This window comes from Mytilus californianus, unplaced genomic scaffold (genome assembly GCF_021869535.1).
Source record: "Mytilus californianus isolate M0D057914Y unplaced genomic scaffold, xbMytCali1.0.p SCAF_15, whole genome shotgun sequence".
Classification (NCBI taxonomy): domain Eukaryota; kingdom Metazoa; phylum Mollusca; class Bivalvia; order Mytilida; family Mytilidae; genus Mytilus; species Mytilus californianus.
In genome coordinates, this window is record NW_026262637.1 from 243,762 (window position 1) to 256,037 (window position 12,276).

Below are 12,276 nucleotides of genomic sequence, written 5' to 3' on the forward strand. Positions count from 1 at the left end.
TCATCAATATATCTTTATGCTTCATTTTAGATATAAATGAATGTAGTAGTGCAACAACAAACAATTGTTCAACAACAACTTCAACGTGTCAAAATACAGATGAAGGATATACTTGTAGTTGTAACCCTGGCTACCAAACGAAAAATGTGTACGAATGTGAAGGTATGATCATAAATGTAAAACATAAACATTTAGAAAATAAATTATATATGTCTCTATATTTCACCGTAGAGATACCGTAAGATCTAAGTTTTTGAAAGATGTAAGATTCCACGTTCAAATGTAACACCATGCACAAATTTTAATAGACTAGAAAAACAAAGGATATGGGGTATCCATCCATGACACAAAATCAGTACACGCACAGCAAAATATACACAAAAAGCAAAGGAACAACGCTTATATTGCTATTCTGCATCTCAAAGTCACAGTGAGGCCTTAGTTAATTATACAAGTCAACAGGGGCAGATCAGGCGTGGCACACCTAGTGCCTACCCCAAAAGGTGAGATTTTTTTGTGGCATAAAACAAAAAGACTTTTCATTGCTCTGCTTGGTAAAATTGTTAATGTCACCTATCAAATCTTAAATCCTGGTTCTGTGCTTGGTCCAGATACTGAGTAATTCATGATTTTGCTGAGGTAGATTGCTACATCATTTAATGAAAAGTTATCTAACCTTACATGATTGATGGCATGATGAACGCAACATTGAATTGCCTGACAGACAACTAAATTAAAAAAAAAAGGTCATATATCAAGTGTATCAAGTGTTAAAACAAGGAGAAAAAGATGGTACATGTATATGATAAAAAAGCAATAAGTACAAAGTTTTGTAATTTTTTGTCATATTACCAATACACAACTAAGCAAAATATAACACAAATTGTAAACTAAGAGAATTACTTGAAACCTTGATATAGCAATTATTGCTATCGGTCACTTGCCCTATATTCTTTATTGTCATATAAAAAGTCAAAATTGAACCTTTTTTTTTATCCCTCATTCATGACATGCAATGTGTTGACTATCGCTATTGTTTAGTAAAGATGTGATCAGGTTGGGGTACATACACCAATAAGAAACCAACCCAATGACAAAAATAACCCAAAAGACTCCTAGAGAGAAACATAGTGTTCAACAATAGACTGGTGTTTTATACAGTATTTCAGACTCTAAATCATCCTTCATCTATAAAATTGTAAATAAAACCAGAAACATTGAAAGATATCTGCCATTTACACTAAATTTTCGGAATGACAAAAATATTAAGCTATGACATAGGACAACCGCTGGCAATGTATTTGCTTTATAACTTAGTTGGTAGCAATAGATCTTAATTCAAAATGACTATAATATACTACAGATGTAAATGAATGCACAACAGAGTCTGATGATTGTGAACAAGACTGTGTCAACAATGTGGGAAGTTATAACTGTCGATGTTTTTTTGGTTATGAACTCAACACTGACAGAAAAACTTGCAAAAATGGTAGGTTAATAAGTTTCTATATATTAAATAAGTTTCTGTATATTAAATAAGTTTCCGTATATTAAACTCTTACTTAAATGTGGAGAAAGAGACTTGATTACACAAAATGAAAACTATTACAAGTAATGGATATTAATGTTTATTCCTCAGTTTTTATCAGCAAGGAGTAAATTATTGCTACACTTAGCAAACACGTCCTGCAATGCAGTTTGTAGCTTTTCTCAAATACAAGTGATTTTTTTACATTTTAAGATGTATTCGATATTTAAGAAATATGTACACAACTGTTTTTTTTAAATCAGCATAATTATGTAATATTTACGACATCTCAGCAATTTTATCATATGCAGAATCTTTCTGTATTATTAATCATATTCAATGTTTAAATAAAATACTATAGATTTAAGGTACTCTTCTATCGCAATATTTCTGATGCTTTTTACTGATACTTTTTACCTTTTATTTTTGAGTTACATTTCTCTATTTAAAACTATACTCTTCAAAAATATTTTGCAGATGACAGATTTTAACATATGATATATGATTTACATTTTAGTGTCTGATCCATGTGGTACCCTGAGTAACCTGACCTGTAGTTATGCATGCAGACTATTTGAAAGCACGGCATTTTGTTATTGTCAGTCTGGATATGTACTACAGGCTGATAACCAGACTTGTGCAGGTAAATCATTGTTAATTGATTTTACTGTATATAACCAGTGTCACTTATAGTTATCAAAGGTACCAGGCTTATAATTTGATACGCCAGACGCGCGTTTCGTCTACATAAGACTCATCAGTGACGCTCAGATCAAAATAGAGTTAGAAAGCCAAAAAAGTATAAAGTTGAAGAGCATTGAGGACCAAAAATTCATATAACATTGATGGTCACAGATATTATTCTATGTATTCATATATCAAAAGACTTTGTAGTGAGCTAAACAAAAATGATGTTAACAGAATAGAGAATGGAAACAGGGAATGTGTCAAAGATACATCAACCCAACCAAAAAGCCAAAATCCGCCACCAATGGGTCTTCAATGCAGCGAGAAAATCATGCTCCCGGATGTGGTTTCAGCTGGCCCCTAAACAATAATGGTCAGCGAAATGGACGCCACACTTAACTCCGAAACATACAAATGAACCAAAATTAAAACAACACACAAGACTAACAATGGCTAGAGGTTCCTAAATGTATGGAAATATGATAATATCATATAATGATTTGGAACAAATAATTGTATTAAATGTTCTATTCTTTTTTAATTTTAGCACAGCTAAATTTTTAAAATGTTTATTTTGTTTGTAGATATAAATGAATGTGACGATGACAGTAAAAATCTGTGTACAGATAAGTCAATTTGCACAAATATAGCAGGAAGTTTCCAATGTAGTTGTGCAATTGGTCAGTTCTTGGAGAACGATCAAAGAACTTGTTCAAGTAAGTACAACATATTTAGAAAAACAAAATTAATCTATAAGTTTTTTTTTTTTTTTTATTATTAAAATGAGATATGACAAACTGCTGTTGTTATAATATAAATACAATTGCAAGATCCATTGACAGAAAAACAAATTAAGTTATCAAAATTAAACTAAGCATGGACAAATTGAATTAAAGAATATTTCCTGACATATTGGTGACATAATGCTTTATGTACATTTCAGATTGTGATCAGTTTCACTGGGGTGATAACTGTAATAATACATGTAACTGTGGCATTGGGACAGAGAGGTGTGACAGAATTACTGGATGTGTGTGTAAATCAGGATGGCAGGGGACCAAATGTGATGCTGATATCAATGATTGTAATATAATGAACCCTTGTGATACCTCTGCCAATCAAAGATGTGTCAACACACCTGGCTCATTTGTCTGCAAGTGTGTGGCTGGTTATCAGAATGGAACAGGAACCTGTACTGGTAAAAGAAAAAAAAGCATGATTTTAATTTCAATATTGTTATCAAAATGTTTTTCGCTTATCTATTAGATTTAAATCCAAGAGAAAATGTCTTCTTAAATGATAATGAAGTTAATTAAACTTGAATAGAACCAAATACCATCAAACCATAAAACATCAAGTAATACAATCTTTTTCAAGTCTTTTCTACATTATAAAACAAATTATATTATAGGTTGCTTTATGAATTTATTTGTGATCATGTTCATTTTAAGTTTTTTGTACAAAGGCTTGGATTATTTAAACGTGCAAATGTAGAAGTAATTGAATCCAGTTTTAAATTTCAGAATTTATTTTTTTTTCGTGTAAAGTGCTTGAGGGCTCTTAAGAAAAACCTGATTACTTCTTTCAGATATAAACGAGTGTCGTAACAATCCATGTGATCAATTATGTACTAATACAGATGGAAGCTATACATGTAGTTGCAGAACCGGCTTTACAAAAGATGCTAATGAGAAATGTCAAGGTAATATTGATTATTTAGTATTTTGTTGTAAAATTCTACATCAGTTCTCCATATCACAATGTTATGCATTCTGTGTAATAATTCTATTAGCATATATACATCAAAATGTTAAATGATTAGCTAACAATTTTTTGAACAATAAAAATTCAGCTAATGACTTGACATTATTTTCTTTAAGGAGAAAACAGTTTAATAACGCATGGTCTTTTTGATTCTGAAATTGTAAATTAAGAAGTTGTATAAATATTTTAGTTATTTTCACCTCTTATTATTTGAATCAAAAGACAACTTGATATAGAAAAAGTTAAAAATTTAAATAGAATAAATTTGAAAATTGTTTTTATAGGCTGCTTAAATAGATAAACACAAAAAAGTAATTGAGTTAAAGAAAGAAATATAATGAGTTGCAACTTTTTGAAATTGCTGCCAAAATATATAAAAAAAACTTTTATTCAGTCATGTTTTAATGAACTTTGTTAAGATGAATAATGAGAAATTTTATTTTGTAGATATCAATGAATGTGACACAGCCTTGAACAAGTGTGACCAGAACTGTCTTAATACTCCAGGAAGTTATAAATGTTCTTGTAATGATGGATACATACTCCACCCAAAAGACCAGAGGACATGCAAAAGTAATTTTTGCCACTTTTTGTTAATACCATAGTTGGAAATTAGAATTAATTCCCATTTCCTATTATCCTTTTTTATTAAAAGTATTTCATGTTGGTTGTTAAAAGGTAAAAAATTGATTAAATTATCAGACTTGTGTTTTGAATAAATTTTACCCTTTTTCTCGATACCAGTAAAATGATTTTAAGATTGGTATGATGTAATTTATAAAAAAGGGCTTTAAAATTTTAATGCACCTATCATATATGAAAAAATCAAGTAAAATATGACCACAAATTTGTGTATGCATTGCAATATTCATATATGTATTTATTATTTAATTCACAGTTAAGACCCAATGTTCCAAATTCAATTGTACTGACCCAGGAACTTGTGCTGTCAAATCTGATGGATTGGAATACTGTACATGTCCAACAGGATACAATCTAACAATGATGACTGATAATATAACTGGAATCTGTGAAAGTATGTTTTTAATATTTCCCATTCTTAGTAGTTTGAGACAGTTAAGATTTGCAAAATGTGCTCCATGGATATGACTGATAATATTTACATAATTATTTAGACTTAATCCATCATTATGTTAATAACTTACACTGGTAAGGGTAATTGATAATAATCCTTATGAATAAAAGGAGATGTGGGATATATTTTAATAAGACGGCAACTCAACGACAAAATTAACAACAGATATCTAGAGGAGAACACACAGTCTTCAACAATAGATGCACCTTATTAACATTTCCATACATTCATTGTAAAACATGCTACGCATTTCTCAAAAACTTATAACAGGAATTAGTCATAAAAGAGGGACGAAAGATACCAGAGGGACAGTCAAACTCATAGATCGAAAACAAACTGACAACGCCATGGCCAAAAATAAAAAGACAAACAGACAAATAATAGTACAGATGACACAACATAGAAAACCAAAGACTAAGCAACACGAACCCCACCAAAAACTGGGGGTGATCTCAGGTGCTCCAGGAGGTGTAAGCAGATCCTGCTCCACATGTTGCACCAGTCGTGTTACTTATGTTATTACAAATCCGGTAAATAGTCTAATTCGGTAAGTTACATTCGTGAAAAGGGAGGGTATTGTAGTTACGACATAAGGAACATATCCGATATCATCTGTGAAACGGTTATTCCATAACGGTCAACCAACTCGTGATGGCGTCCGTAAAATTTACGAAGGAATGACTTCAACTTCACCATTTGGAACTCTTGGTTTAATAGCTTCCTTGTGAGCAGCAATCCTCTATCAAGGAAATCATGATAGGAAACACAAGCCCGGAAATATCGTATCAATTGGGAGATATATACTCCGTATGCAGGCGCTGCTGGAATGTTGCTACAGAGAAATGGAAAGTTCACAATTGGGAAGCTGAAATCATCTCTTTTGTCGTAAAGTTTTAATTTCAACCGACCCTCATTGTCAATCTCTAGACGTAAGTCAAGACACGAGGCAGACTTAACTGTATCTGTAGTATCCTTTATCTCTAGTTCGATGGGATAGATTGCATAACGTTTGCAAGGATATGGATTATTTTGGAACTCTGATAATGTGAAAGAGTATTGTTTTCAATAAAATCTAAAATCCATTAATCATAGTAAATCACAATAAATCTCTTCACCAATTTCATTGTAATAAATTCAGACAAAGAACAACAAAAACAACTAATAGTAAATGATTAAACTCTGAAAAAGTTTCTAAAACAGTATCTATATAGCTCACATATTAAAAAACTGAAATTGAGAACTGAAATGGGGTATATTTATTGAATATTTCAGACATCAATGAGTGTGAGCTAAACAATCCATGTGCTAATGAGTGTACAGATAAAACACCAGGGTACGAATGCTCCTGTACCGAAAATGGTACAAAACTGGACAGTGATGAACAGAGTTGTACAGGTTGGTATACTATTTTGTGGAGTGAAGATTAATTATACTTCATTTGTTTACTGTTTAAAAAAAATAAAAAAACACAATGTAGAAAGAATGTTTAGAAATAGACAGATAAAAAGTAGTTGAACATTGTATTGAGTATACATTCATATTTTTTCTTTAAGTTAATACATGTACATATATTCATTAAAAAATATTGATATTTATATATATGTATATCTTTGTGAAATTAAAATACAACAAATTCCATGGTGTTGATTTATACTAAACTAAATTCAATCATTTCTTTAGCTTGTGCTGAAGGAGAATGGGGACAGAACTGTGTTAAAAACTGTACATGTGTGATAGCAAACACCAATTCTTGTAAAAAAACAGATGGAAGTTGTAATTGTAAAACTGGCTGGGAGGGTGATAATTGTGAATCGGATGTCAATGAATGTAGCAACACAACAATATGTCAAGCTAATTCCATGTGTGAAAACACCAATGGATCCTATGTTTGTGTCTGTAGAGATGGTTATTTTAACTCTGGAGATGTTTGTAAAGGTTAGTTTTCAGAAAAAATATATTTTTATCTATAATTATTTTGTACTTTTTAACTGACTATTAACTTCAAATTGTTTGTTATATATTTATTTCTTTCTGATATTGACAGGAAGACAGTAAATAATATTCCAGATAAGAGGGTCTGGGTTAGGTTTATAGAATAGAGAGTAATGGTAAAAAAATAAAGAATAGAGAAAACTGGCCTAAACAATAAAAAAATACAGAAATGAAAACTTCCCAATCCAGACCATCAGATAAGAGGGTTAAAGCATATTATTTTTTTATTCCTGACCTAAAAATCATTTCCTTTCCAGAATGTGGTTCCAACACATTTGGTCAAAACTGTGCTCAGATCTGTAGCTGTGTTGTAACCAAAACAGATTCCTGTAACAATGTTGATGGCAGTTGTACTTGTAAAGCTGGGTGGAATGGAACCACCTGTTCTGGGGATGTTGATGAGTGTAAAGTTACTTCCTATATATGTAACACTACATATAATTCTGAATGTAACAATTTAAATGGTACCCATGAATGCAATTGTGTGACTGGATACCAGAAAATAGCTGATGGAAGTTGCCAAGGTAGGCATGATATTTTCAAGTAGCTATTATTGATAACCCCTTACTTGAACTACTGAGAAAAACTAATGTATAAGTACAATAAATAATATCATAATTGGAAGCTTTACAAAATATGTCAGTTGAACTGTACTTAAATCTATGTTCGATAAAGTGGGTAATTGTAATAAAGGGTTATTTTAGTCCAAGATGTTTGCAATTTTTATTTCACATGTTTTGTGCTTTAGCTCAATATTCACTGTGTTTCATGCAAATTGGTTAAAAAGCAGCACGTAAGCTATTATTTAATTTTTCGATCATCGTGAACTGGCCAATCTATTTCCTGTCCTGTTCGTCTGTTCACATACCCCCACTTTACGACTTTCTTTATAATGTCTTTTTTCAGAATGTGACAGTGCAAACTATGGAGATAGCTGTTTTAAGGCCTGTACTTGTATTGTTTCCAATACACTGGACTGTAACAATGTTAATGGTAGTTGTACTTGTAAAAATGAATATAATGGAACCAACTGTGAACTGGACATAGACGAATGTGATGATGCAACAACTTGTGACAGCATTCCCCATTCAACCTGTCAAAATTCAGTTGGTTCTTACAATTGTGCCTGTTATGCTGGATATCAAAAAAATGTTTCTAATCTCTGTGATAGTAAGTTTGGATTATCAAATTGATGTTGACTGTTTTAAGTCGAGTTATTAACACTTATATCTGAAAAAAGTAAAGAAATGGAAAAAGGTTTTCATTTTTTCACCTCATCATCTCTTTGATTAAGGTATTCTGAAAATTTAAGATATAAATTATGGATAGTTATGCATTTTACTTCCAATTCTATTTAAAACAAAATTGTCATGTATAATACTTTTTTTTAATACTTCTGCAGAGCAAGTGACATCTAATTACATTTCTTGTGAGTTTGTCTGTACATTTGAGTATTTTTTATATTTATTTGGGTCACAATTTTCTTGTACATCAGTTTTATTTATTATTTCATTAAGATTAATAGTGACTAGTAGAAGATATTGAATAAAATTGTCAAAGGGGTTAAATTTTTTAACCAAAAATATTAAATTGGTTATGCAAGCATTGTCTCCAGTTAACCCCTTTAATATTTTTATGTTGTTTTATTGCATGGCATTGATGCAACTAGGGCAATTCTGCAGAATGTTTTTTTTCAATTTTCTTAATCTGTTTAAACCATCAAGCCTTTACTGTAATGGGTATCTCATTTGTGAATCTAATAATTTGTGTATGAATGCTATCAACATCTGTATGGGATATCATGCTATGTTGTACAAAACATGTGATTGTAGGAAGTTTCATCTTAATCATCTATTTGGAATATTATGAAATAGACTCTAGCCTCTTTGTGCTTCATCAATTCTAAATTGTGCCTGAAATTTTATATTTTAATCCATTATGTTTAAATACTTTTTTCAATCGGTTGAAGAAAACCTTTTTTTTTGACATTTTACCTTGCTCACCATGGTCATTACTAAACGATATTATCTTTTCAAGATATTTATGGATAAAATGATTTTAACTTGAGTAATTTAATTGACATTTCCTAAGATTTAAAATAAGTACTTGCCACAAAGTACCAGCTCAATTGGGATGATTTCATTTTATATAAAGAACAATAATTATTCATGATAAGTTTGAAATTTAGGATAAACATTAAAAGTCAATGTATATAAAAAAAAAAGATGTGGTATGATTGCTAATGAGACAACTTGTGACCAGAGACCAATGACATAGAAGTTAACACCTATAGGTAACCTTACACCCTTCAACAAAGAGTAAAGCTCATACCGCATAGCAAGCTATAAAAGGCAATTACATGGCTAATGTAGAATAATTCATACCAAAAATGACTAGCAAAAAGACTTAGATGGAGAGTTCTCCCATTGGCAATCACACCACATCTTTTTTTATATTAAGACACAAAATACCGATCTGAGAATACTCACAGTTACTGAATGCTAGTTCAAAGCCAATAACTAATAATACAAAAATCATTTATCGAAGACTAAAATATCAATAAGGACATATCCAATGGATTAAGTGTAAAGACACTATTAGCAGTCAGAGAAAAATATGATCTCCTACAATGCCAAAATATAAGTATGGACATAATGTAGAACCTAAAATGATAATTGTTTTAAAGCAATAATATTAAGCTGAGGTTTTAATTTATTGATAACAAGATCAATGATACTGTTAAACAAGACTACTTGTTGAAGCGAGTTGTGATACAGAGCAAAACACGTAAATAATAATAAGAATAATTATTTTCAGGCAATGAAGAAAAAATACAGAATGTGTCGGTTTTGTTTTTTATACTCATTCTCTCACACATTATGAATTCATGGCATCATTATATTTTTTCTTGTAGACATTGATGAATGTGGAAATAGTAATTTGAACAACTGTACGGAGAATGCTTCCTGTTTTGACACAGATGGAAGTTTTGATTGTGTTTGTGACTCAGGGTATACTGGTCAAGGCGATGTGAATTGCACAGGTTAGTTTAATTTATGATATTTGTTCATATGCTACCATTTTAATTTTCTGGTCAAGCTTGTCAATCTTAAGTTATGCCTAGTTTCCTTAAATCTTTTCCAAAATTTGTTTTGGCTTTCACTTCCTCAAATCGTGTAATTAGTTTATTGTGTTGAATGCAGCAAAGGACACAGGTAGTTTTGCTTTGCAAAAAAATACATTAATTTCATATATATTTCACATCATATTTCTTAATTTGCTTTTGTAAATTTCAGTTTCAAAGGAAGTAGTAGATAGTAAAAAACTATGTATAGTCATATTACAAATTAATCTGTGTTGTTCATTCTTTGTGTTATTATATCATTTATAATGAATATGATTTTTTACTAACAATAAAGTTACTACTATTGTTGTAATTGAGGTATTTTAAACATGTATATAGGAAACTATTTGAATAAAATAGTTGCAACCATACAAATTGTTACAGTCTCAAATATTCAGATTAAGACACAAATCTGTATTATACTCAGTCAAGTTTTGACATGTAGTTAGTGTGATAATACATTTTTTACCAGTAATTTTATTGATAATTTACAACATATTTAACTATCATAACTGAAGCTGTTACAACAGTTGAGCCAACGTCTGAACTACACAAACAACAGCACCTATTGAGCCATCAACAACAGAAAAAGGTATCTTTTTCATTTCCTACCATTTGAATTTTTTGTTGAAGTATGTCAAGTTAAAAAATATGCGATTGATACTTCTTTCATAACATTTGGAGAGGAAATTGAAATCTAAAACAGCGAAAATATGAAAATTTTTGTTGTTGCTTAAATTGAGACATTTTGATTAATTGAAGAAATAAAAAAATATATGTACTTCAGGAAATAAAGGTTTGTCAAATAAATAAACCCTTGTTTTTAAATTCCAATAGGGAACATGTATTATATTATTGTAGTAAAATTAACAATGGTTAATTTACTAAAAAAAAAATAAACATTTATTTTAGGATATTTTTATAACAAAAAAACAAAACAAAAGCAACAGCCATCATAATTTTGCTGAAAATATTTGTATCAAAATTTGATTTGATTTTCATTTCCTCAACTATTTTTATAAGAAATTTACATTTGCATGTGAATGAAATAATTGTAACCATACAAATTGTAACAAAGTCGACAATATTGAGATTCAGACATATAACTGTAATATACTGAGACCAATCTTCATGTGTAGTAGGTGTAATTATTTATCTTTACTTAATAATAATTTACAAACTTTCATTACTATAATAGCTGAAGATGTCACAACATTTGAGACACGTCTGAAACTTCACAAACAACAGGAACTATTGAGTCAACAACAGCCGAAAAGGTACTGGAACTACTCACAAAAGATTTACAAAACAGACAACTGAAATCTCTTCAGAGCGTGCAACTATTACACAAAGTATGACAGCAAAAACTACTGAAGTGTCAACTGAATTTTTTTCTACCAACAATAATTCTGGAACCACAGCATAAAGTCTTACAGAAACCACTACAGTTGTTGTCACTGTCACACAAGACACTTCAACACAGAATTCATCCAACTTTATAACCAGCACAGAAAGGGATACAACAAAAAATGATACAGAAGCGATAACAGAAAGTTTCATTGTCAAAGAGGGTACAGGCACAACAAGAAGTGACAAGGTATCCGTAGAAGGCACTGTAACTCAACCCTCTGGAACCACCATAGAAAGCTATCTAGCCACTGGTCAAAGTGAAACTACAACAGGGTGTCACAATCATACAACCCACTGAAATCACAACAAAAAACTACATACCTACACAGAGTATAGGTATCACATCAGACAGTGTCAATGCAACTCAGAGATGTGGAACTAGTAAAGAAAGTGTCTTAGTCATTAACAATACTGAAGCCACCACAGACAGTGTCACATTCATTCATAATACTGAAGCCAGCATAGACAGTGTCACAGTCATTAATAATACTGAAGCCACCACAGACAGTGTCACATTCATTACTAATACTGAAGCCACCACAGACAGTGTCACAGTCATTAATAATACTGAAGCCACCACAGACGGTGTCACAGTCATTAATAATACTGAAGCCACCACAGACAGTGTCACATTCATTAATATTACTGAAGCCACAACAGACATTGTCACAGCCA

The 12,276-nt window shown here is 30.9% G+C and overlaps 1 protein-coding gene across 1 annotated transcript in view; it reads left to right on the forward strand.

Moving 5' to 3' along the window:
- LOC127725931 (mucin-4-like) overlaps window positions 1-12,276 on the forward strand; it is a 95,372-nt gene that overhangs the window by 60,129 nt on the left and 22,967 nt on the right. Inside the window, exons 30-42 of the mRNA XM_052233236.1 lie at window positions 31-162; window positions 1,364-1,489; window positions 2,046-2,171; window positions 2,800-2,931; window positions 3,159-3,413; window positions 3,804-3,917; window positions 4,427-4,552; window positions 4,878-5,015; window positions 6,348-6,470; window positions 6,756-7,010; window positions 7,325-7,591; window positions 7,974-8,237; window positions 9,982-10,110. Of these exons, the coding sequence (XP_052089196.1) occupies window positions 31-162; window positions 1,364-1,489; window positions 2,046-2,171; window positions 2,800-2,931; window positions 3,159-3,413; window positions 3,804-3,917; window positions 4,427-4,552; window positions 4,878-5,015; window positions 6,348-6,470; window positions 6,756-7,010; window positions 7,325-7,591; window positions 7,974-8,237; window positions 9,982-10,110 (2,187 nt within the window). The remainder of the gene's footprint in view (window positions 1-30; window positions 163-1,363; window positions 1,490-2,045; window positions 2,172-2,799; window positions 2,932-3,158; window positions 3,414-3,803; window positions 3,918-4,426; window positions 4,553-4,877; window positions 5,016-6,347; window positions 6,471-6,755; window positions 7,011-7,324; window positions 7,592-7,973; window positions 8,238-9,981; window positions 10,111-12,276) is intronic.